Genomic DNA, 26,349 nt, shown 5'->3' on the forward strand with positions numbered 1-26,349 from the left:
GACAAAATGGGAGCTGATTACAACCTGGAGCTGACCTGCTCCTTGTCCATGACATTGTGTCCCAGGCTTGGCTGTGGGGTTCAGGAATTAATTTCTCACCCTATTATTAGGAGCGCTCTGGATTTGATAACTAAGTGTGGGGGCTAAATCCTCCCCTGAGGGAAAGGTGGAAAGATGTTTATTAAATTCTTTTTGAGACGGTTGTGTTAGTGCTACTCTCAGTACACTGTGTTATTGATGACTATATGGCAATTTGGGTCTTTGTTTTTATTATTTCAAATCTTTGTAAACTATTTGCAAGGTTATTTGTACCTTTTGTTAATGTGAATTGAATTTTAACCCTAACCACAGAGGATGATTTGTTTCTTTGTGAGCATTTTTTCCCTGGGTCTTGCTGCTATGATTTATCTGAGAACATCAAAGACATCCTCAGTTCCTACGCTTTGCAAACTGAACAGAGCTCATCTGAAGCATGATTCAGAATTACAGATGATTAAGATAGTGAGAGCACACAATAACTTGTCAGATGCCTGGTAGGAAAAAATGGATCTGGGAAAATAGAATGAGTGTATCCCATGATGTAGTAAACAGCCTTAAGTGAAAGGCAGACCCCACTCTTGGGGCTGGCACAATGTGGGTTCCAGCCAGCACTGGGACTGGACACGAGAGCATGAAGTGCAGTAGAGCAATCTGGACTCAAGCATACTTAATATGCCACATATTCAAGGAGTTAAGGGTACTTTTCCTCCTATTATTCTCTATTACAATCTTATTGCTCTAATCTTTAAGAGCCTGTTCCTAATTTCCAGGCACAGTTCATTCACGTCCAGCCTACACTCTCTGTGCTTGTGCCAACCATAGCTCTTAGATTAAATAGTTCTGAAGCCCAACTGGAAATCAGGATTGTCTTTGTGATGTGTGGAGCAATCCTAGGCCAATTCATGCCTTTTCAATAGAGGTGGGCAATATTTGCCCTATGTTGACAAGCAGCACCCATCTAATTATTTCAGAGCTGTTGAAGCCTCCTCATCCTTGCAGCAGCACAGGGACATGTATCACCCACCATTACTAATGAATCACATTACCTGATACATCTTCCCCCTACACACTCATTTCTTTGACTCAAATTGTGCGAGTAATTGCACTTTGAATACTCTAAATGAATGAAAAGGGGTATAATGATGCTATGCTATCAAGAAATCCTTCTGTTTCTTTTTTTTTTCTCCTGTCAGGACTGTTGAGGGAAATGCTCAGTCCCTGCAACAGCCCAGAGCAGTGTCTGAGTAAGCAGGGGATCACCCAGCAGGAAAGAGAGAGGCAGGTGAGTCCTGCAGCTCTGGACCTCCTCCTGCCCTCCTCCCAGCTGTGAGGTGCTCCTTGCTGGCCCAGCCCAGCAGCACTGGCTCTCGGGAACATTCCCAGCCCTGCCTGCATCCTGGGAAGGAGCTGCCCTGCTGCCGGCCCCCCACACCAGGGACAGAAGGAGCAAGGTAGGCACGAGGGCTGGAAATGATTAACTGATGGTCAATAATTGTGCTGAGAGAAAGGAGAAGGGCAGGGAGACAAGTTGGAGTTTGGGGGAAGCTGGAACATCTCCTGTCTCCAGCAGCTGTTGAAAAACAGAGGCAGGAAAATTCCCATTTCCTGGCTGTGGTAGCTGGGGGTGCACTGCACTCACACCCATAGGAGGGTCCCTCAAACCCCCCCTGTTGCTGGAAACCAGCCTGAGGCTGTGAGCATCCATTGCCATGGAACTCCCATGGGCTGTGAGTGTCTGCCTGGGAAGCAGAGGGAGAGAGGGAAGCAAGAGGGATGACTCAGGAGTGCTGAACCTTCGAGGAAAGAACAGCTGTAGTCCCAGATTGTGGCTGGGGGACTGCTCTGAACGGTGCTTGCTCATGCAGTGCATTCATCCTCCTCCACCTTGGAAAAAGCAGTTTTGGCACACAAAACAAAGGAGAAAAGATTGCCAGGAATAAATATTTAATTGTAGCTTTAATTAATATTTTAAGCAAAAGGAGTCATCAGTCCTGTAACTGTACCTTAGAAAGAGGTGAGATCTTGTGTGGAACAGAATGGGATGGAGAGGTAAAGTACTTTGGAAGAGAACCATGTGGTTCACATAGGAAGCTGGTTGCTGAATATTATGAGGCCTTTTCTAGATGCCCTGTCTCAGGTCAAACACACTCTGTTATGGGTCTTCTGTTTGCTTTTCCTCATGAAAAAAAAAAAAAAATGGCCTGCTAAGGTTTGTGTGCAGTAGTTTTATCACAAATTGTTTTGTGCCATGTCTTGTGTGATTTTGGCCAGCTAAAAGAGTGTATACTTCTGTCTCCAGAGTCTTACCTTTGTAATGATATGAGGGCATGCTTTGTCTGGTATCTACAAGTGGAAAAGAACTAGAATGGATTCGCTTTCTAAGCTCTCTTTGTAAAACTATCTTTAAAAATACTGTGGGTTATTATCAGCTAGGGAAATAATGCACAAATGAAAGCATTGCTGAAACTGGATGCTGGACGAAGACAGCACACTTTGTCCCAAGGTCTCTCAGGGATTTTTGTGCTCCCAGTAAAGTCCGTGACCATTAACTGGGAGCCTGTTGTCACTGCTGCCCCGGGCTGTGCCATCAGCTGTCCTGCTGCAGGCCCTGTGTGACAGCTCTGCTCACGCAGGAGATGCCAAGCACACCCAAATGATGACAGCACAGAGCACACACCGTGCGCTGTGTCGGCAGCGCACAGCACAGCCGTGTTCCTCGTCCCCACCGCGCCGCTCGGGAGGATTCACCGGGCAGGATTACCCAGCTGGAATTCCGCTGGTTCCACGGCGCTCTCCGCCCGCGCCATCCTTCCCTTCACACCGATCCCACTCGGCTGTTGTGTTTTACCGTCGTGCCGCCGTTCTGTGCCCGCAGCATCCCGGACAAGTTGCGGCGCTGTTGGCCGGGCCAGGTGTCCCCGGGCGGAGCGGGGCGGAGCGGGGCGGAGCGGGGCTGGCCCTGCCCGGCCCGGCCCTCCCGGCACAGCGACCGGGCCAGCCCGACACAGCCGGGGCAGCGGGGCCGCCGCCAGCCCGTCCTGCCCAGCCCAGCCCAGCCCGGCCCGGCCCAGGTGAGCGGGGTCTCTCCCGGAGCATCCCTCGGGGGGTTGGGTGGCCGGGCCGGGGGGAGCGGGCTCGGGGAGCCCCCGGGAGGTGCCGGTGCCGCCTGCTCCTCCTCCAGGGCGGTGGATTGATTTCGCCTCAGAGATCAGGGCCAGTTTCCTTTGTTTTGGTTTGTTTGTTTGTTGCGTTTTTTTAACACTTTCGCCTTCTTGTTGCGCTTGGGACCGGCGGGTGTGACATTGTTCCTCGGAGGGTGGCTCGTTCTAGAGATGACGAGCGAGAGAGACAAAGAGCGCTAAAGCAGCGCTTTGGAGCCCGGGGGAGAGAAAGGACTCAGCGCTGGCTGCTCAGAGGGGCACTGCAGAACTCGGAGCCTCGCTAAAGGCTCTGTTGCTGTAGCGTGAACTGCCCGCTCTGAGAGTCAGCACTTCTGCTCGGGAGAACGGGGAAAGCAAAAAAATCGAGAAGCAACCCTTTTATCGTGCTCCCTCGGCATGTTGGATGTGTGTGCGTGTCACTTCTTGCTCTTGCAGAGAAGCCTCCGAGGCTGATTTTTGGATCTATGCCTCTGAATTTGGCTTTCAAGGAGGGGAATTTGAGCTCTTTTCTGATGCTGTTTTTGCTGGCCCTGTCGAGCTACTTCTGAGAAATGTTTGCAAAACCTTTTGTGGTGTTAGATTTGATTTCTTAGAGAGTCTCAGAAAACTTTCAGGCTGCTTTGTTGTGACTCTCCTCGTCGTAATTTTTGCAAGGTTGAAAGGGTTTTTTTGACTGCTGTTCTTAACCTTTACTTTCTGACTATTATCTTATGTTTGGCAAACACAATTTCTGTCCTTCTGTTGATTATTAATAATGGACGATAGCAAGGCCTGTTAATGTAGCTGCAGAGGGCTCTGGCTTTCACAAATACATTTTAGTATCTCATTAAATCTAAAGAGGTTTAACTAACATACAGCAGTAAAGTTAAAAAAAGCCCCAACTCATATGAAGGCTTTGGGTGTTTACAGGAAAAAAAAAGTTGTGTGTGCCAAAGAAACTGTAGGAAAGATGAGCCTGTTCTCTGACAATGGGTTTATTTTCACTTTCTGTGTGGGGGTGTAAAGGAGAGAAAGCATGTGTTTTTCCTGGTGGCCCTTAGCAGGGGCAGAGCTGAGGCAGGAGCTGGTGCCACGGCCCCGTGTGTGCTGTGACACCCATGTGTGACCTGACCCAGGGTGTGGTTGTGATGCTGCCCTGTCCCCTCTGTCCTGGGCACGTGCTGCTGGCTGCAGCTACCCTGCACTGTCCCGAGCTTCTGCCTCTGCTGTGCCCAGGGTTGTAAATATTTTGACCAGCACCATCCTCTCCTTTACTCACGTGTATGTAAGCACAGAAATGCTTATCTGCAAGTAATTTGAAATTAGCCAGATAAGGCCAGGTGATGCTGCCTTCTGTCTCCTCTTACCACTGTGGCTTTCTGGGTAGTGCTGTCCTTAGGGTGAATCCAGGGGTTATATCCAGCTGTAGAATGAAACCCACCATGAACATGAAGGTATCTGCTTCAGTAAATACAGCAAACTGCCAGGCCCTGTTCATGCACCACACCAAATGTTGTTCCTGGGGGGAAATGTGGTGTGTGGGGCTCTTTCCAGGTGATAGGACCAGCACTGTGCCAAGGCTGTTCTCGGTGTCAAGCCTGACAGTGACAGAAGAAAATAAATCCTTCCCCTGCTTCCATTTCACCCTGAGTGGGCTGTGGGGTGTAGAAGGGGTTGGGGTCTCTTTTATTGTGGCCGGGGTGTCTTCAGGGTGAAAGCTGAAGTTGTTTATTGCATCTTTTGGTCTATTTTTGTCTCAAGTTTCTGTAAGGAACAGTTTTTGAATCACTGGGCATGGAGTAGAGTTGGCAGGGATTGATAGTAACTGCTTGAAACTTGGGAAAAGACTGATGGGGATCAGCATTAGCAAAATTTATTGGTATTGTAACTGTTCAAGTCTAGATTGATAAATATTCTGAATGTTGGTGGTGAGAGTTGTTGATTAATCTGCCCCTCATCTGGAAGGTTTCTGGCAGAGACTAAGGAGAAGAATTCAGCTTGCAAAGTGTAAAGCCCATTAATATCAAGGGGAAGGATGAGTGGGGATCACATCCCTTCTCTGGGGTGGCAGCTGCCATCTCCTGGGGCCAGTAGGCTGGGAACAGCATTGTGCACAGCACAGGGGTGGCAGTCTTTGAAGAGGAAAGAAAAAAAAGGGGATGAAATGTTTGTTTTTCTTTCTGCACAACAGTTTTAAAAACTCTAATCCTGCTTTTTGCAACAGGTTGATATGGAAAACCAAACAAAAACCCCAACTGAAGCACTGTAAAGAAAGGAGAGATGCAGAGAGATGATTTGGGTTTGCATGATGCATCAGTCCCCAGCACTGTCCAGATAAAATGAGAAACAGAAAGCATTCATCTGACTGACTGAGCAGGGCAGAGGCAATTGTTCTGCTTCCTCCTCTCGCTGTGTCTTTTCCTGGTTCCTGAGGCAACTCCCATGAGGAATCAGTGATCTTTATTTCCTCCCTCCCGCAGTGATTGCGGCTCCCGGCTTTGTGCTCCCGGGGCTGCGGGGGCTCCTGCGTCTGCCTGGAGAGGCCTCAGCTGGGCAGGGGGCTCCAGGGCCTGTCTGAGCCACCCTCAGTGGGCCAGGCAGCTCCTAGGGTCTGTCTGAGCCACCCTCAGCAGCTCCCAGGGTCTGTCTGAGCCACCCTGAGCGGGCCAGGGGGCTCCCAGGGCCTGTCTGAGCCACCCTCAGCAGCTTCCAGGGTTTGTCTGAGCCACCCTGAGTGGGCCAGGGGGCTCCTAGGGCCTGTCTGAGTCACCCTCAGCTGGCCAGGGCCTGTCTGAGCCACCCTCAGCAGCTCCCAGGGTCTGTCTGAGCCACCCTGAGCGTCCCAGGGGGCTCCCAGGGCCTGTCTTAGCCACCCTCAGCTGGCCAGGGCCTGTCTGAGCCACCCTCAGCAGCTCCCAGGGTCTGTGTGAGCCACCCTGAGTGGGCCAGGCAGCTTCTAGGGTCTGTCTGAGCCACCCTGAGTGGGCCAGGGGGCTCCCAGGGCCTGTCTGAGCCACCCTGAGTGGGCCAGGGGGCTCCCAGGGCCTGTCTGAGCCACCCTCAGCTGGCCAGGGCCTGTCTGAGCCACCCTCAGCAGCTTCCAGGGTCTGTCTGAGCCACCCTGAGTGGGCCAGGGGGCTCCCAGGGCCTGTCTGAGCCACCCTGAGTGGGCCAGGGGGCTCCCAGGGCCTGTCTTAGCCACCCTCAGCTGGCCAGGGCCTGTCTGAGCCACCCTCAGCAGCTCCTAGCATCTGTCTGAGCCACCCTCAGCTGGCCAGGGTCTGTCTGAGCTACCCTGAGTGGGCCAGGCAGCTCCTAGGGTCTGTCCGAGCCACCCTCAGCAGGCCAGGCAGCTCCCAGGTCTGTCTTTGTGCTGCTCTGCTGTGGCTGCCATGCTGGAGCCCACGTTGGCCTGCAGAGCCCAGCGAGCAGGGCGAGCGCTGTGCTCGCCGCCGCTTCCCGAGAATAAACAGAGGCCTCCTGGCTTTTGTAAACAAGCAGAGCACGATCACTTTCTGCCGTGATCTTGGTTTGCCTCCCTCAGCTAGTGGCTGAGAAAAAGGCTAAGGTACGGAAGATGCAGAGATGGGATCCCCTCTGACAGGAGGTGACACCTCGGAGCATCGTCCCTGCCTCGGTGGCAGCCGGGAGAGGAACCAAACTGACGCTTTCTTTGTCTCTGCATTGTGCAGGAAGACACCCGGCTTTTGTTCCTGTCATTTTTGGGGCATGTGGAGCACACTAAAGTGGTGTGTTTGCCTCCCCCCCCCCCCCCCCCCCCCCGGAGGGAAGCTGTGCTATCCCATGTGAGTCAGATCGCATCTGCCCAGGCTTGGCTGTAGTGCCCCGGGGTAGCTGGGGTGTGGGTGCTGCCTGGGAGCTGAGCCTGCTCTAATGGACCGGCTTCAGCAGCCTGCAAACCCCTCCTGCCTCACTGAAATCAGCTGCATCCGTGTGGTTCCTCCCGTGCTACAATCCTACTGATGGACTCCAGGGCTTTGCTGGTTCTTTATTTGCCATTGGTTTGCACAGCAGCTTTTTTTCTTTGGGTCGATTTAAAATATAGATAGATAAATATATATATAACAAAGTAACCTATCCAATCTCTAAAAAATAACGATTGTCTTGGTTGTAGTGCCACTCACATTGAGGCTCTTGCATTATTAATGCAATTTGGAAATTGAATAGAAGTCTAAAGAAAATGAACATTAAATTTTTGATCCATGGTGCGAGTGTTAGGCTCTGCTTACCTTGAATTGTGTATTTCTGCAGGGAGGAGCTGGTGATAGAGTCAAGGTCTCAACAGATGTTTAAATAGGGCTGTTTCAAGGACAGCAATTGTGAATTTGACCTTTGGGTGCTTGCCCAGCTGTTTGGGTAATAATTGGTGGCGTGTGACCACACTTCTTGCCCAGCACTGGGATCTGGGAAGGTAAACCTGGGCTTGAGCTGCAGCTTCCCAGTGATCAGACAGCCGAGGGGTGAAGGCACACAGGGAACAAAACAACCTGCAGTTAAATCCCAAGGGGGTTGTGAACTGCAAGGGAGGGCTCTATTACCTCTCTCTGGAAAAAGCAAGCAGGCCTGTGTGCACCGTGTGTTCCTTACCCAGATGGCTCCATGCCTGATCTGATCACAGAGCGCTTTGTGTGGGACCAAGGAAAACAGAGAACCTTGACCTGGTATTTTCTCTGGAATATTAAACCTTGCTGGTCCTGTGCCATGTCTCATGAGCAGCACATGACTGGGGAAGTGACAGAGCACTAAGAGTTAAGGCTGGTCCCAAGGAGGGAAGCAAAGTGTGTGCTGGTGTTATCCAGGTGGGAGCTCGTGTGCCAAAGTGCTGGGGACTGCCTGGGAGCTGAAGCCAGGCTGGATGGGGCACTGATGGGGCTGCAGCCAGGAGGTTCCAGAGGAGCGTGGCCAGCATGGGAAGAGCTCCCACAGCACGCTGGCAGAGCCTCTAGCAAAGGGTCTGTCCTGCTCAGCCACTTGTCACATCAACCATGGTGTACTCATCCCATGGGGGAGGACGGGCTGCAGCTGCCTGCTGCAATTGCAGATCTTGGTGACTAACAGCAAAACCAAAACGTAAAATTGCTGAGAACTGGAGTGGGAACCTCTGCTTCCAAAGGACTGTTTATCAGCTGGCTGTTTGCAGGAGGTTTGCAGCCCATTCAGCATCTGATGTTCACCATGTCTTCCCAGAGCTGGTTTTGGGCAGGGTGGGAGGCCTGGTGACTTCTCTGCCATGGGGTGTTCCTCCAGGCACAACTCTATTTTCCAGGAGTGCTGCTTTTCCCAGGGTTTCAAATTCTTTGCCATTTGCTATTTAAGAAAATGACCAGACAAAGACTAGACTGTGTCCAGGAAATAAACATTTAATCTTGCCTGTCCAGTGGGGGAGGAATTTTCTTTTTATGTCAGTCCTGGTTTAATGTTTGGTTTGTTTACGTTGCACAGCCAGTCACGCTGATGGAGGCCCTCTGGCAAAATGGACTATACTGTTTCATGTGCTCCTGCCTTCTCAGTGCTTCTTGTCTGCTGCCTTTCCCTTCATGATATGATTTCAGAAGGCTGGTCAAAGGCATTTGCTTGTTTTCAGTTACATCAGTCATTTGATAAAAGAAAGTCTTGGTCGTGATTTCAACTTGTCAATTTCTTAAAAGGGTAAATGAAACTGCCAGAAAGCAACGTCAAAGAATTTCCTGTTTACAAAATTTATGCCTCTTGCTGGAGTGTAAATACACATTAAATACATGATTTGGGTCTTCTCACCCAGCTCATCAAGGCAGTGCCTTTCTGTGCAGTGGCAGGTGCAGAACAGGAGCGCTGCTGATCTCAGCCAGCAAAGGCAAAAAAAACCTGTGAAGACTGTGACTTTATTTTCTCCAATATTTGAAGAAAATCTAGCAATGAGAATTATGAAACATGGTGATAGCCTTTTTATGGAGCCTCTTTGTGATGGAGACTGGTAGGAGGAGTTCTTAAAGTTGTTTCAAACTATTAAAGTATTGGGCTCTTCATTTTACAGGTAGGGGAGACAGTAAATAGAGTGACTATCGATTTTCTGCTATATGGTGTTCCAGAAAGTGTGTTTGAATCTTACACAGGTCTCAGTTTCTGAATAAACATGTTCTCTTCTTTTCTATGCAGAAGGATGATTTTTCTCTACCCTGGGAACTGTGTCAGTCCTAGAAATTATTCTCACCAATGTTTAGGACACCAGGAGTTGAAGGAGTATCTTAATATACTTAAATATTTGTGCGGTTCCACTGGTTTCTGATAATTATTTTTTTGCATTGATTTTTTCTTTTCTCCTTGTACCAGCCTTAGACAAACATGGTCTCTGTCCTGGGGGATGTGTGATCCACTGCAGGGTCTTTTACCCATGGCAGCAGGGATTTCAGGACAGGAACTCACTGCTGGAACCCAGTCCAGGCTGAATCTGGCAGAACTGCTGCCCAGGCAATGCCAGCAGCATCTCAGCATCATGATGTCACCATGCTGCTGCCTGCACTACCCATTTTTCACATGCTCACCTTTCCTTCCATCCCTCAGGCTCTTCTGGTAGACAAACCTCACCTGAAAAACATCCCAGAGGAATAAAATTAGAAACAAAGGTAGTGCAGAGCTGTCTCAGCACTTACCACAGCCCCATGGGGACAAAAGTGGTTTTGCTGGCCACTCACTAGACTGGTACAGCTGGGGTCTGGGATTTTAATCAAATTTGTTCTTGAACATTGCAGTGTGGCTGCATTGCCTGTTCCCTGGCTTGAGTCCTGAGGAGGAGCCCTCTCTGGTACCCTGTGATGTGGAGCTGTGCAATCTCCTGGCCAGCAGGACCAGGGTGAACCCAGGGGATGTGCATGCAGTACCCTGATATGGCTTATTCTGGGCCTGGGGCTTGTTCCTGAGGCAGGCAGACCCTGAGGATCCTTAGCTGTGTAACACTGGGTTTCACACAAAGCATGCTCTAGATAAAAATAACAAAGGCACTGTTAAATATATCCCTGTCTTTGTTTCTTTACTGATCTCACATCACTCTTGGTAGTGGCTCTGGCCCAGTTTCATAAGGTCATGTAGCTATTAGCATGTGGCTAAACAGGCAAACTGAATCAAAACAATCCTTCAGAAAGGCATTCCCTGCTGCTCCTGTGTGCAGTGTTTGCTCTTCTTGTGTGTCCCATTGCCCCTGTGATTGAAGTAGATGCAGTTTTTTGGGGTAGTGATTGCTCTAACATAACACTTTAGTACAATTTCCTATTAAACATGTGTTTCTATATGGAGGTTTAGTTTTATACCTGAAGAATGTACATGCCTCAAGATTTGCCTGCTTTTTTTCAGCTACAACACTTGATTTTTACCTTGCCTGAAAAGCTTGAGTTGCCCCTTTGTGGTATTTGCTGGGTCCCCAGGACAAAGGAGGAATTGATGAATCTGACTCCGTGTTCTTAGAAAGCTAATTTATTATTTTATGATATTGTATTAAAGAATGCTATACTAAAAATGTAATAAAGAATAGAGAAAGGATACAGACAGAAGGCTTACCAAGAATGATAATAAAAACCTCGTGACTGACTCCTCAGAGTCTGACAGAGCTGATGGTGATTGGTCATTAATTAAAAACAATTCACATGAAACCAATCAAACATGCACCTCTTGGTAAACAATCTCCAGCCACATTCCAAAGCAGCAAAACAGGGAGAGGCAAATGAGATAATATTGTTTTTTCTCTGAGGCTTCTCATCTTCCCAGGAGAAGAAATCGTGGCGAAGGGATTGTTCAGAAGATCTGGCAGTGACACCCCTGCCCTTGCTGTGGTCTGTGCTGGCCTTTGAGCACTAACACAGCAGCCACAAACAACACAAAACCAGTGCCTGTGGTTCTGGACAGCTCTGTCCTGCCCAGCACAGCAGTGGGGCCGTGGCTCTGGAACTCACAGAGCAGTGAATGGTTTTGTTTGGGTGAATAGGCACGAAATGCAGCCCTGCACACGTGCCCGTGCTGGCTCTGCGGTTTTGCAGCCACTGCAGCACAGTGTGACTCCTTCTGCCATTGCTGAGAGCACAGGCTGGATTGCTGAGCCAGAAAGACTGGTTTGTGCACACAGGATAATCAGGGAGGCCAGTCACACTCCCCACAGGCCCATTTCCCCATGTGGTGCCTGCAGTAGGCTGGCTGGACTAGGGGTACTGTAAGCATTTTTGAGACTTAAAAAGAATTTTTTCCCTAGAACTCTAAAGTGCATCATCAGTGGTGTTTTCCAAGCTGCCATACGAGAGGATGTGATGGAGGGTGTGTAGCAGCCAGAGGATTTGGGGTGTTTATTGGGGTGGCTGGTGTCCCTGGAGCAGCTCTGGAGGCTGAGAGCTGTGGGGTGTGCTCTGGAGGCATCACAGGTCTGAGTGCATGTGTAGGGGCTGCTGTCAGTGCAGCAGATCACACAGAGCTCTGTAAAGCAGCAGCTGGCAGGGGGGATAGGTGTGCTGCCAGGACTGAGCAGCTCTGTGAGGCAAAATGCTACATTTTCTGTTCAGCCAAGGAGTTTGGTTGTCTGTGTTAGCTTACATATTCTTTGTTCCACCAGTTGTTTGGTTATGTAAGAAAAACCAGACCTGTGCATCATATATATTTATGTAATTCTTATCCTGTAGACTTCAGTTAAACATATTAAGGCAGTTTCAGCTGAGAGTTCAGAGGTAACCATTAGTTTTACAGTGTTGATGGAGCACTTGCCTCCTGCTGGAGCATGAGGACACTGAGAGGGTCACAAGCACAAACTTGTGTACAGCATGGTGAGATACACTGGAAATTGTGTTGAGAGATGTAATGGAGGGGAGAAAAAACAGAAATGCAGTTGTTGAGTGGGCCTGTGATATTTAAATATCTATCTATCTATCTATCTGTTTTTCCATTAAAATTTAGGTCTATCATCCCACCAGATGCAGAGCATTTTCTGTTTCTTAAAGTATTTCAGTCAATTTTATATCTTTTGGCCATTACTTGATATTGATGTAGGTTCATAATTCTGTCTCCATCACAAACCTTTTGTTTAATTGATTTCTGAGTGATCTTTTTGAAATAGACCCAAGTTATTAATCTGAGATGCTTAAAAATATGCATAGAAAGTGTCAGGCAGTGAGGCTGGGATGTGTTCTGTGCATTGGGATAACCAGAAAGTAGAGCCTGGCCTGCCCAGAAGGGCATCTGGGGTCTCTGGGTGCCTCACAGAGCTGGTGTGAGGATGAAGCTGGTTTTGAGTGGTTTCTGACTCTGTACCCTGCCAACTGCATCTTGCTGCAATGCTGGCAGATGAAATACTCTCAGAGGATTTTTTTCCTTGCCAATACACGTATGCCTCATAAATTTCCATGGTTATAGATCTCTGTAATGTGAACTGTTTTCCCCTATTGAAAATGTTGATTAGGGAGGAAACACAGTGAGCTAATTGTTCTGAGTAACACTTGAGCCACATAAATATTTCAGGGGATTTCAGTAGCCTTAAAAGGCTCAAAGTTGCACATGAACAAACTTAACCACAATTGTGCCTGAAGTTTTGTGATGTCAGAGGAGGCTGAAAAGGGGACAACTTTTCAAAAGTGCCTAGGGATTTACATATGTATAACTTCTTTGTAATAGTATGACACTGCATAACCCATTTGCCTTGTAGATGAGCTTTAAGATGCTTAGACACAAGACACATGAGAGATTTTCATGTTCTGGTATAAATATTTTCTGCCAATATGAAATAAATCCTGGAATAAATTCAAGGAGGATGCTCCAGCATGGAAGCAATGGCAGAGGGAAATCTTCAGACTTGCAAAAAGACTGAAGGAGGAGCTGGGTTCCAAAGCTGGAGAACAAGCACTGGAAGGGACAGAAAGTTCCCTTTTCAGCCATATATTGTGTTTTGTCTGGGAAACACATCAGCTCACTGTGACTGAGCATGTTAACAAGTTTAGGATGAGATATATGAAGTGTTGCCTCTGCTATCCCAGAGCAGAGTTCCCAGCCCTGGCTAATGGAGGAGAGATGAAGGCAGCAGGAACTTGGAGTGACCAGCACAATGGTTCTGTGCTGGGGACAATAAAACATTGAATAGATAATATCTGCTTTCTGGCCCAAAACAGCCATCTTGTTGACAAAGCTAAATCTTCAGAAATATTTGATACTAGTGGGGTTTATTGTCTAAGAAAGAGTCATGGCAGCCATTCAAGTGACAAAGTGGGGAGTGTTTTGTTTTAAAAAGGCACATGGTTTTTAATTTGTGCTTGGAAATTTAAAGGGGAGGGGGGCAAGATTACCAGAAACAGCTTGTAACTATTCTTGCTCTCTATCCTCTTTATGTCTCTTCTGCTAGAAAATTTAAGGTTTGATTTATGAATAAGTCTGTACATCCTTTCCTGTGTGCTCCTCTAAGCTAATGTTTTTTTTCCATTTGTTTCATTATTCCTTTTCTAATTTATTGTTGCCTTTCAATCTCACTGTCCTTTCTTAATTTCCCTGTAAAAAGGGCCTCTCCTCACAGTCCACTAAAAGGAGTGGAGGCCCTTTCTTCATAGATACTTAAGCTGTGGGATTCCTTGCCACAGGATACTGCAGAGGTTAAAAGATTATATGAGCTCAGGAAGGGCCTGAAAAATCTCCTAGGAGGTTATTAAATACCACTATGCAACTTTTAGTTGGCCATTTCTTTAAATGAGGATGCAGGAAAGGTGTTGATGGTAAGCAATATATACATAATAATAATAATACATGCTGCTCTCACCTTGTATTTAACTCTGACCTGGGCAGCTTCACCTGGCTACCAGTGTTGGATCAAGTAAAGTCATCCTGATGATCCCCAGCTTTACTGCAAGGCTCCTTTGGGATCTCCCTTCACACTGCCCTGTACCCTAATCACAGCTCTGAGGACACTGGGGACACCAACACTTGCTCCTGGGGGTGACCTCTTGTGTGCTTGGCTTCAGGGAAGGGGCACCTGGCTTGGAGCTGGGCTTTGGGAGCTGGTGTCTGTGCTTCTGCTCTGGGTTCTGGCACGGTGGGGGCACCTGGCAGTGGCTTTGGGAGCAGCTGGGCACTGCTGTGACAGGGTGGCCCTGCTGGCAGTGGCTTTGGGAGCAGCTGGGCACTGCTGTGACAGGGTGGCCCTGCTGGCAGTGGCTTTGGGAGCAGCTGGGCACTGCTGTGACAGGGTGGCCCTGCTGGCAGTGGCTTTGGGAGCAGCTGGGCACTGCTGTGACAGGGTGGCCCTGCTGGCACAGGAACAGCCAGGGCTGGAGCCTGGCAGCTCACCCAGCTGGCAGACCAAAAGCAAGGCAGGATGCTGGGCATCTCAGCCCAGGCTGGTGCTGGCTCAGTGCCCCTGGGTGTGCTGCGGGCACAGGGATGGGTGTGCCAGCCCATCCCACAGGGCACTGCCACCTGCCTGGTTGGTGACAGGCTGTGGTGTCCTGCCCAGGTGAGAATCCCCACCTTTTTCTGCTGTTATTTAAATACTTGATTACATTAACCAATATTATAGGTGCACAGCAAATTAAGTCGCTGGGCAACACTTGCACCTAATTACCACCATCATCATCTTCAACCACCATCTTCAGCCTTGCCTGGAAGAGCTCCCAGAGGAGGATGCTTGTCTGGAACCTGTCACTGCTTGTCCAGGCTCACCACGAGCTAGGGAGAGTTTTCCACCTCCTGCAATCTGTTCTTTAAACAAAAGGAGCTGGAAAAATGAGATTTTATAAGCAAAGTGAGGGCCTGGGCTTCTCCTGTGAGAGAGTGTGAGGGAAGGCGTGCTGGTCTTGGGACAGCTCCGTGCCATTCCCAGCACTGTCCTGAGGAACTTGCCTTACCACTGGCTGGTGGTGTGCTCTGCTCCCACTGAAGTACATTTTTACAAGGGGCAGGATGGAAGCTGGTCCTTCCCATGTGATTGAGCACACTCTGTCCCCTGGCAGCTGACAGTGCATTTGTTACAGCCTCCTGTGCTCACTGACCAGTGGAGGACCCTGGCTAGCTCTGCTCAGCTTGGAGCAACAAGTTTGTGCATCATCAATCATGGCAAATGCTGGATTTCCAGTGAGAGAGAATCCTGATTCCTCTGTATTTTTGATAAAATGAGCCACAGGGTATCACCATATATCCTTCAGTATAATCCTAAACCAGTTGAAACATGTACTTAATCTGACTAATCACTCACTCAGTTCCTTCACCTAAACTTTTTTTTCTTTGAGCTTTCATGAACAGTGGAAAACATGGGACTGCAGGCAGTCCTCATCTCTGTCAGTGTGCTGTATAGGCTGCTGATGACTGAGTTCCTCCCCATCCCTCTCTGTGAGCACTGCTCTGCAGGGTGGGTTTGTGCTGCCTGAGCAGGGTTTCCTTCAGACACAGACACTGCTCACTGCAGGAGCAGAAGGGCACCCCCAGCATCTGGGGACAAAATGTTCAGTGCTGAGATTGCTTGGAAATAGCTGCTACCGTTTGTAAACTAAACCCTGCTTTAACCCAAATTAATTTGTACACCCAAACAAGCCATAGGAATTTTCCTTGTTGCATTTTGCTTACCTTGTAATTAGGCTTTTACTGGACATGTCCTGGTCTCCATTAAGTGACAGATCACTCCAGTGTGTGGGCACTCTGCAGCCTCCAAGAGCATCATGTTTATATCATAATCCTCTGTGACATGTCACATGCATGTTGCAACTCCTCTGAGTTTCAGTGCTAATTGAAATACCAGTATGAACTGTGGAAAGTTAGTCATGCAGACTAAGCTGGAAGGGGAAGCTCTCAGAAGCTGTTTCGTAACTGTTTGTGTTTTGTAAGTGCCTCACCCTGAGGTGCAGGGGCAGTGCTGGGATGCTCACAGTGCTGGGATCCTTGTGTGCACGGGGTCCCAGTGCCACAAAGGGCTCAGGAAGGAGCTCCAGGGAGGAGCTGTGCTCTGGCTGGTGCTCAGGCACCTCAGAGAGGGAGCTGGGAGCTGCTGTAGGACTGGGGACACCCTCAGTCCCTCACCTTTATCAGGGCACAGAGCAGGGAGTCCTGGTGCCTTCACTCTCTCAGAGATGGGAGCCAGGGGCTGTGGATTTTCTTGCTGAGATGAGGTTTTTTGGGTGTCAGCTGAAGAGCAGGTGGAGCTCAGGGGTTTATCTGCACAGCTTCCTTGGAGAAGGAAAGAAATGCAGCTGCACAGAATAAGTGTGGAAACCAGGATGTTTGAAAGTGAAAATTAAAAAAAAAGTAAGCAGAGTTTCCGGTGTTGTTTCTAAATCCAGGAAAAGCCCAGAAAACAATCAGATTTTCAGATGTATTTTAGACATACTTTTCAAATTCCTTTTAGAGATTGAAATGAAAGAGATCTTGCAGAAGCTGCAGCTGAAAGCAGCTGCTCTTGGGGAGTTTTGTTCTGTCTTTGAGAAAAACCCTCATTTTCCAGGCAAGCATAGCCAGTGCTGTCCTGTTCATGGGCCATTGTGGCACCATCTGAAAGCAGCTCCTCCAGGCAGGGCTGTTTCCAGACTAAGGAGGCCAGAAGAGCATTTTCTGCATGCTGGAGCACTGGAGGATGCAGAGCAGCATTCCCTGGGGATGTTCACTGGAGGTGTTGCAGTCTGTGATGTGAAAAAGAAACCATTCATAGATGGAGAGATTTCATGGAGCCTGCCACCCTGCCACATCCATTTGGACTATTTCCAGGCATTTACATGAATTAAAAGTGAGACAAGATTTCTGTGGTAGTGTTGTGCTGGTCAGAATGGATAACTTCCCCAAACCTGCTATTTTTGGGTATTCCTAGAGGTATGGGGCAGACTTTAAGAGAAATAGGATGTATAGCTGTATAGAGAAATTATGGTGATATCTATATACCCCCAACCTTATCACTTCAATTGCTTTTTAAAGTTATTTTTCATGGAGAATTTCAGAAATTTCTCCTGCATGCATTGTAGCTCACTTGTTACAGGTGCTTTGTAGGTCACTTGTTGTAGATGACATTTTGGGGTCTCTTTCTGCACACATTGGCCAATTTTTCTAAAAAAGGTATGCTAAAAAATATTTTTGCTTTGAAATGTTAAATTAGTCTACTTTTGCCATGACGCTACTGTAATTCATTTTATTTATATTCCAGTTTGCTGCATTCCTAAACATAAATATTTAAAAAAATCACACTGGAGAAAGAGAAATGATGCATGTTGAAATATGGGGCGATTTCAGGGTAATGTGGCACGTGGCTGGAGTTTCCTAAAGAGCCTGAAAACATCCCCACCCTACGTCATGTTGCACTCACTCTGTAAATCCCCGCAGGCACGTGTTTTGCTGGCTCAAGCAGCAGAGAGCTGCTGTCCCTGCTGCTGGCCTGGCTGGGATCTCACTGCTGGCCTTTCTGCAGAGCTGGCACAGGGGGCTGGGTGCTCCTGGTAGCTCAGGGTGCCTGCACTGCTGGTGCTCTTGGGCTTTGTGGGATGATGTCCTTGCCATGGCCAAGGGGAGAGTGCTGGCTGGGCTGGGGGAAATGCAGGGGGTTTCCTGGTTGTAGGGGAAAATTAGGGGAAAACCTGATGGACGTGGGTTGGGAGATGTAAGGGGCTTCTGACTTCTGAGAGATATAGGAAAGTGGGTTTGTTCAGCTAGTCACAGAGTCAAAAAATGAGGAAGGAATTTGTGGGTGCTGAGGAAGGGCTGCCATCCAAGTTCCAGGGGTGATCCTTGATTTTACAGGGAGTCAGTTCAGAACCCAGGATAACATCTGGAAAACATCTCTGCAGACTGCTGGTAACTGCCTTAGGAAGGCAAAGCATTTGTGAGGAGGCGGCTGGGAGGGCTGGGGTGTGGGTTTTGTTTTGTTTTGAGTTTTTGCTGTAGGCTTCCTGTGTCAACACTGCCCGGCCTCCAGCTGCGCCTGCGAGTGGGGAGAGTGTCTGCTCCTGCAGGAGGGCTGCCAAGGGAAATGAGCTAATCCCTGCATGAACAACGTCAACAAGTGGCCACACCGGCATGAACTGAAACAGCCCAGCTGCACCTTTGTCTTTGTGAAGGTCCAGATGAGCTGATCCTCTGCCACAGGAGGTGGGAGCTGCTGCCATCCTGCTGTACACACACGGTTCATCTTGGTCGGTCAGGCTCCCATCCTTCTCATTGTGCCTGGTTTGTAGAGCTGGCAGAGAAGCCCAGAGGCAGAGGGATGAGGCAGTGCACTCTCCTGTGCAGAGATGCACCATCCTGCCTGCCTGCCTGTAGAGACTGAGCTGCAGCACGGGCTCTGCATCCCCCCATGTCCCCACTGGTTGTGGTGGAGGTGAAGGTGTGGCTGCTGCTCTCTGCCTTCAGCTGTGTGGTTTTGGGTCAGGTCTCACCCAGCTCTGAGCACAATGCAGAGCTCCTGTATTAGCAGTGATGAGAGTTGAGGCTATTCGCCCACCTTTGCCGTGGGCAGAGAACAAAAAGGACATTTGTGCAGTGACACTGCACTGAATGTTCCACATCGCTGGTTTATTTTACCTGTGCGGAGCAAAGGGCACCAAAATAATACAAATGGGAACAATAACATATGGTAGCACGCTTCTAACTCCATTTAGTCTTCTTTATTTGTAAATATTTTTGTGGTTTGTCTGTGTTTTGAAGAAAGGAGGGAACATTCTGCCTCTCTAGCCTTGTTTGAGGAAGGGGACAGGCAGCACTCTGTGGCTGTATTGCAGTAGATGGGTGAATACTCTGCATTTTGCTTGTCACCTGACAAGCTGGTTTATATTTAGATGAGGAGAGAAAGCATGTGATTCTAAAAGCTGTGTTTTCACTTGTGCCAGCCCATGTGTGCTGAGTTATCAGAATAAGGTTTTTATTGTTTGCTCTTATTTTTCCTGTGTCTTACTAGGGCTATGGTCCTGCTGTGTCAAACACATTCCTTGAAAGCGAGGTGTCAAAAGGAGAGGGCTTTAGAAAATTGAGACTTCCTCTGTACCAGCCAGCACAGCAGGTCTATTTTGAGGAGGAGGAAGTTTGGAAAATCCTGACCCTTTGGTGTTATCATCTTGGTCTGAGCTGGGCACTGTGCTGTGACACTGGGCAGGGCATTAGCTCATAGGTGACAGATACCATCCATATGTGAAATTCCATCCCCAAAGCTGGGGTTTTGTTCTCAGCTGAGTTGTTCTTGAGAACAGTTAGGAAAGCTCAAGCTTGTAGAGGAGGGAGTATGACTGACTATTCATTTCTATCTTCTGAGCACCCTGAGCAATTAAAGACAAAAGCCTTTGTTCCCTGGTGACTTCATTCTTAAGAAGCCTTTTTAATTTTAGTCTTTATTTTCAGGAAGAAATAATATGGATTTGTCATTGACAAGAAGGCTGCATCTCTCAAATGTCATGTCAAGGATCCACTCCATAATTCATGGGCTGGGGAGTGTGGGTGTCAAGAGGAGGGTGCATAATGGATATGAGAGATTTCAGTTCAATTAAACTACTGGTCTTAAAGGCAGCTTTTCTTGCCTTCGTGATATTTTCTTGACTCAGATCGCCACATTTTTTGCTAACTCATCCAGATAACCAGGTATTTTTAGTCTTCTTCAGTAAGACTGTAGTGGGTTATTGGTTATTTTTGCAAATCATCTTCCCCTTTCAGTGTGGTTGGGGACTTGTATAGTAATATCAGAACAGTGTTGGTTATTTCCTCTTATTTCTGCCACTGCTGCTGTGAGCCATGCATTTATATATGTGTAGAAGTGCTGCTGTTTCTGATCCTGCTCCTTGCATGGATTCTGGGAGTTCTGCCTGTTGTGTGATCAGATGTATTCTGTTCATGTGCTGAGAAGGGCATCTTCACCCTCCTGGCCTGTAGGACCTGAGCAAGAGCACACCTGAGCCTGCTGGGGGTGTGGATGAAGGTGTGGACTGTTGGCATCCTAGCTGCTGGGAGGCTGTGGCAGGCTCAGACCCCCAAAGGGGATTGCTGGGTCTGCCAGATCTGCCAGGCAGGAGGGGTCAGCTCCTCAGGGCTGGCACTGCCTCCCAGCTTTGCCTGTGCTCCTTCCCAGGCAGAGTAAATCAGCTGTCTGGCTGGCTCAGGCTGAGGGGAATTAAGCAGCTCTCCTCTGATTCTCTTCTCACAGCCAAGCTGGAGGTGTTATGAGCTGACAGAGCCGTGTTAATAAGTGAGCAGCAGCAATGAAGTTATCATGGTGATCACACAGCAAAACCAACCTGCAGCACTGGAGGTGCAGCTTTATCTCAGCATTTCTTCTTCAAGGGCTTCTTTCTTGTGATGTGTGTTTGTGTGCAGATGTGTGCAGCTCCTCTCTGCTGCCTGTGGTCAAAGCCCATCATCATTGTGGGAGGTGTGTGGGGCACACCAAGATCAGGAGCTGGGTTCAGCTGTGAGTAAGGCAGCAGTGAGCAAACACGTTGGTTGAGGAGTAATCTGTTTGCAGAGGAGCTTCCTACTACAGCTGACAAAACTGTGACATTTCAAAAGAAATAAACTTTACAAAACATCAGCTCACTGATACGGAGCAGAGCTGGCGGTGGGAGCTGTGTCCGTGTGTACGTCTGCAGGAAGTGAGTCACGTTCTTACAAAATCAGCATCACAAATATCCGTGGCGTTTACGACAATTCCCGTCTGGGGCTAAATCAGATCCCTTCCTCTCTCCAGGCTCTGCTCCGGCCTCAGGAATGTCTGCTGAGCCCAGCTCCTCCTCCTCGTCGCCGCCGTGCCCCGGCTCTGCCGCGCCGCCCAGCTCGCTGCACCTGCCCGAGAGCCGCCGGCCGCGGGAGCGCTCCCCGTCCCCGCTGCGGGGCTACCTCATCCCCAGCCCGCTGCCCACCCGCCGCACCAGGACCTTCTCGGCGTGAGTACTGCCCCGCCCGGGCCCCGCGAGCGCGGCAGCCTGCCCAGAGAGCGGGAAAATGCCTTTTCTCACCGCGCATTTGTGGGACTTTCAGAGAGTTGTAGAGAAACAATGATAACTTATTAGTGTAAACGACCTACAAGTAGTGATTTCCTGCTCTGTTTGTCTGTTCTTCTCAAAAACTGTTCGTAAGGAAAATGTTTTTATTAATTAACCAATCAAGTATTAATTAATTAACCAACCAATGTCAAACCTATCTATAAAAGAAGAGAATTTTCATACCTATCTAAAGAGAATTCCAAGATTCTTTTAACTATCTATAAAAGAACCAACCAATGTCAAACCTATCTATAAAAGAAGAGAATTTTCATATCTATCTATAAGAGAATTGCAATATTCTTTTAACTATCTATAAAAGAACCAACCAGTGTCAAACCTATCTATAAAAGAAGAGAATTTTCATATCTATCTATAAAAGAAGAGAATTCCAATGTCCTTTTAACTATCTATAAAAGAAGAGAAGAAAAATGTTTTTATTAATTAACCAATCAATTAGAATATGTCAAACCTATCTATAAAAGGAGAGAGTTTTCATATTAAAGCTACTGTTCTGTAAACCAACCTTCTAATAATCTGTGTAATTTCTTACTCAGCAGTAACAGGACACCACCAGCAGTCCCTGCACGGGGCTGGAGGGGCCTGGTGTCTGAAGATGCTTTGTGATACTCTTCTCCAAGAAGTTCTGATGCCTTTGGACTTTCAGCCCAAGTGATTTTTAGTTTTTCAATGCTCTGTTTTAGAAAAGGATGTTCAAAGTCACTTAGCTTTTTAAGACAAAAGTTTTACAGGGAGGGGAAAAATACACCGAGATTTCTCAAAACAGTTTGTTTGAAGCTTTGCTTCACTTCAGACATTGGGTTCTGGCTTCCAGCACCAGTTTGTGTTGGTGCTTCCTTCTCAGATCCTGATTTTTTTTTTTGGCATGGTCTCTCTTCTCACTGCCCCTGAAGCACTGGACCAAACCTCACTGGAAGTTTTGGGTTTTTTACTCCTGACACCTGTGCTAACATCATCAAAGTTACCTTTTAGGGATGCTTCATCACTTTTCAGAGGAAAGTGGCTTATTATTCAGTGGAATTATTTATTATTTCCTTGTTTCCTTTTCTTATTCAGCTTTTATACCTTCATCTTAAGATTGTTCAAATAGACCTGTTAAAGAATATGCTGGTTATCAAGGAGATCAGTTATGCCTGATCTCTTTCTCTGAGGTTTTTTGTATGATGTTTTCCATGAAACAAGGTAATAATTGTTTATTTTTGTAGTTCTTTGAGGTAGTGATCTTTCACCAGAGCTTTCCAGGGGCCCTGTGGTGCTGTGCAGGCTCCTGTGAGCCCTGTCCAGAGGGAACTCCTCCCAGTGCAGCAGCTGAGGATGGTGTGGCCAGGTTTGGCCATTGCAAAGAATCCCCAGTGCCTGTCAGAGGCCTCCCAATGAGGAGCAGACCTGAAGAAGGCAATGTGGGCTCCTTTGTTCATCTCAGAGCCTTTGAATCTGGGTACTATGTGAAGCTTCTGCCACAGCCTTTTGTTTCTGTGTGAGGAAGGTCTGGCAGTGCTGAATGGAAGCTGTGGCAGTAAGATCTCAGCCCCACAGCCAGCCTGTTTTGGGCCACTCACTCTGGTTGGTGTGCTTTTCCCTTTTGCTTCTTGCAGTGTTATCCAGCTCTTTTCTTCCAGAGTTATCCATGAGGATTTAAATAATAAGTCTCACTGATGCTTCATATTATTACTTCTGAATTCAAAATGAGGCAAAAAAAGAAGAGAAGCAGAAGAAAAGTTTATATATTGTCAGTTCCAAAAGCTTTCAAATGCCCTGAACTTCCTGATGGAAGTAGATTGCTAAAAGGAACATAATTGACTTAATAATTGGGGTTGCCCTTGAAAAGCAAGTCCAAGCTAGCTTGCTTCAGTGCTGTGTTAATAATGAACTCTTTGTAAATCTTCTCAGCTGTTAATCTTAGTTTGGTTCTTACAGAAAGAAAGAATTTGTTATTTGGCTTCCACAGTTCTTTAATTAGTGTAGGAATCTTGCTGTATTTGTTTGCCCTGAAAACCAAAATAGCTCTGAATTTTTTTTTTGTGTGTGTCCTCTTTAAACAAGAGCTCTAGGTGAGCAGTTGTATAAAGAGATGAATGTGACAGGCAGTGGCTTATTATTCAGTGGTATTATTTAATTTTGGTTCACTGGGAGTGGGGGGCCTCATCCCCCACAGTGCCTTATCTCTTTGAAAGATGCAATTGAACTTTAATAGCTTGTTTAGGACAGTGAGTGCTTTTCTGTGTAACGAGCACTTGTGAGGTCAGGTGTGTTGACAGCTTTATAGAGCTGGAAATCAAGTGATTTAATGGAGATTTCTTTCTTTAGCACTTTCAACTACATTTCTTTATTGTTAGTTTGATTTAAGGAACAAAGCTGTTACCATTCTTTAAAAACAATTTCATTTGGACTTCAGTAAAATTTAAGCATTTGGGACAAGGATGTCCAAGTTGCCATGATGCACATAAACAAATGGCTGCACTGTCATTGTGCTTGAAGAATTGCATCAAAATCCTCTTCTAACATGGAACCTACTGGATATTCCTAGCATGAAGAAAGTTCTGACCTAGCAATGATCAGAGTAAACCCCATAATATGTCTAAACCAGTTGGTTTTCATTAATGGAAGTGTTTGAGTGAGTTTGGAACCCTGGATCCAAACCCTGGATCAGTGTATTTGATGCAGAAAAGGATTTAACCACACAGTTTTCAGGACAAGTAATTTTTTTTGATGGCAGTACCATCAAAACCCTAAAGTTGGTTCTGCAAATGTGTCTCATTTTAAAATACAAGTGCCATGGCAGTGGAGGAGGAGTTCAGGCATGAGTCTGGCTGTTATGCACCACAGCTGGGCTTCACACTTCCTGTGAAATCTGTGAAAGCACAGCACTTAGGTGGACACTGGTACCCCCAAACTCATCAAAGGCAGAAGATTCATACATTTAGCAGAGATTATTTCTTTTGGTGTTTGATAACACTTGTGTGGAGCCCCTTCTCTTTTTTAACTGATTGGGTACAAGTGAGTCCTGCTTCCTTGTGCTTACTGCAGACAGTTCTCAACCTGGTAGAAATAGTTGTCCTAGGGAAATGTCATGGCTCTTTGGTGTGATGAGGTTTTGTTTTTCTCAGATTCATACTTCACTCCTCTTTAGAGCAAACACAAAATATGCTTGGTGTAGTGAATATAAAGCCCTAGCTGGCAAGCATGGAGGCAGAGGAGTTGCTGAGATAGTAATTCAGATAACATCTCTGGAAAGCAGGAAGCAAAGGCAGGATGGTGTCTGGAAGTGGAAGATTCTCACATTTAGTGTGGTGTCTGGAGGAAAACATGGCCCAGTGATGGAGCAGTTGGATTCAAGATGGCAGTAGATGCATTACAGTGCTAACAAACATCATCTTCATCTGAGTGTCCCCTCCAAAGGCCCCAGGCAGTGCAGTGTGGGGCAGTGAGAGCCGAGCGCTGCTGCAGAGCTCACAGGGAGGGAGGGAGGGCTTGGCCACTGTGCCCAGTGTGCCCTGGTGACAGTGGGAGCGTGCCCAGCCCTGAGCTGCTCTTTGTGCTTCCTCCTGCAGCACGGTGAGGGCCTCGGAGGGGCCCATCTACAAAGGGGTCTGCAAGTGCTTCTGCCGCTCCAAGGGCCACGGCTTCATCACCCCTGCGGACGGAGGGCCCGACATCTTCGTGCACATCTCAGAGTGAGTTCTGTCCCTGTGCCTCCAGCCCCACTCTTCTCTGCACAGACAAAAGCAAGGCACAATTCTTCCCAAGAATATTCTTATCTCGTTTGCTGTGCCTGTGTTTGTGCCAAAGTAGAATGCAATATGGAGATTGGTTACCCACAGTGATGGTGTTTTGTTCCTTGGCCTGTCAGGGCCAGGTGTGTGTGTGTGTGTGTCAGGACTGTGGGCTGATAGTCACGAGATTCTGGGCAGGGTGTGCAGAGTTGAGTGCTTGGCAGATTCAGTTTAGATGTAATGTAATATAGTATAGAATAATATAGTATAATAAAATAATGAATTAGCCTTCTGATAAGATGGAGTCAGATGCATCATTTCTCTCTCCCCCTCATCAGGGCTTCCCTGCAAATACAAAATGTGCCCAAGGGGAGCTGCAGCTCTGCTTTGCCTTCATTACCAACTGCTCTCGACATTTCAGACACAATCTGGCTTATAATCTGTCATCCTTACTCCAGCAAAGAGGGGTTATGCAGATGTTACTGGCAGCAATAGATTATGCAGTTCTTTTCCTGTTGTTATTTTTATAAATCTGTTGAGTTAAAAACTAGAAGATGATCCTTAAATCTCTTAGAATAAGCTATGAGTTTTGCCCAGACCCAGAAACTTGCATTCACCTGAAGCAAATATTTCATGCAGTGTCTGGTTTTAACGTAAAGATTTATAACACTGAAAATTCACTACTTTTACTTTGCACTGCTTGTACCATTATTAAACTAAAGGTTAATTGCCTTTACTGTTGAGAAAAGTCACACTTTATTACTTCCTTGAATTTATCTAGCTTAGGTTGTGAGCAATTTATAGTTGAAGCTTTCTCTGTAAAAGGGTTCATTAGTACTTGAACCCTTTTTGTCCTGAACACACTGAGAACCACCCCCTCTGAATTTACCTTTTGATAAACTAAGCAGATAAAGCTTTTTAAGTCCCTTGCTGAGAATTTTTCTCCAGTCTAAGCCAGTCTTTGCAGCATGCTTAGAAAAGAGACTGAAGAATTTAAGCATAATGTTAAGACTATACACTGCACACACACTTTCAGTGTAAGGAGATAAAATCTCCAGTTCTGCTCTGTTTCTCTTTCTGTACATCCCATAATCGCATTAGCCCTTGATCCCCAGTCTTTGCAGCGTTGCTTACCTGCTGTGCCCTCAGCATCCTCTGCAGTGTCAAAGTTTGGTGCAGATCCAGCCTGGCATTCCCAGCTGTGGCTGCATTCCTGATTCCTGGATGTGAGGCTCCTGGCTTGGCTGCAGGGCAGCACATCCCCTGGGACAGCCCTGCCTGCCCAGCACATCCCCTGGGACAGCCCTGCCTGCTCAGGAATGCCCAGCACATCCCCTGGGACAGCCCTGCCTGCCCAGGAATGCCCAGCACATCCCCTGGGACAGCCCTGCCTGCTCAGGAATGCCCAGCACATCCCCTGGGACAGCCCTGCCTGCCCAGGAATGCCCAGCACATCCCCTGGGACAGCCCTGCCTGCCCAGCACATCCCCTGGGACA

The 26,349-nt window shown here is 47.6% G+C and overlaps 1 protein-coding gene across 3 annotated transcripts in view; it reads left to right on the forward strand.

Moving 5' to 3' along the window:
• The first annotated feature begins 1,136 nt into the window (after positions 1–1,136).
• CARHSP1 (calcium regulated heat stable protein 1) overlaps positions 1,137–26,349 on the forward strand; it is a 38,741-nt gene continuing 13,528 nt past the window's right edge. The window contains exons 1-3 of one of the 3 annotated variants that reach the window (XM_071444266.1): positions 1,137–1,490; positions 20,827–21,022; positions 24,691–24,813. In XM_071444266.1, the coding sequence (XP_071300367.1) occupies positions 20,847–21,022; positions 24,691–24,813 (299 nt within the window). In that variant the 5' untranslated portion in view covers positions 1,137–1,490; positions 20,827–20,846. Of the gene's footprint in view, positions 1,491–2,678; positions 3,146–20,826; positions 21,023–24,690; positions 24,814–26,349 lie in introns of those variants that run through there. The other 2 variants (XM_071444265.1, XM_071444267.1) reach the window with 2 other exon arrangements.

The sequence above is a fragment of the Agelaius tricolor genome, unplaced genomic scaffold (assembly GCF_023055355.1).
Source record: "Agelaius tricolor isolate 1412-34295 unplaced genomic scaffold, bAgeTri1.0.p SCAF_19, whole genome shotgun sequence".
NCBI lineage: Eukaryota > Metazoa > Chordata > Aves > Passeriformes > Icteridae > Agelaius > Agelaius tricolor.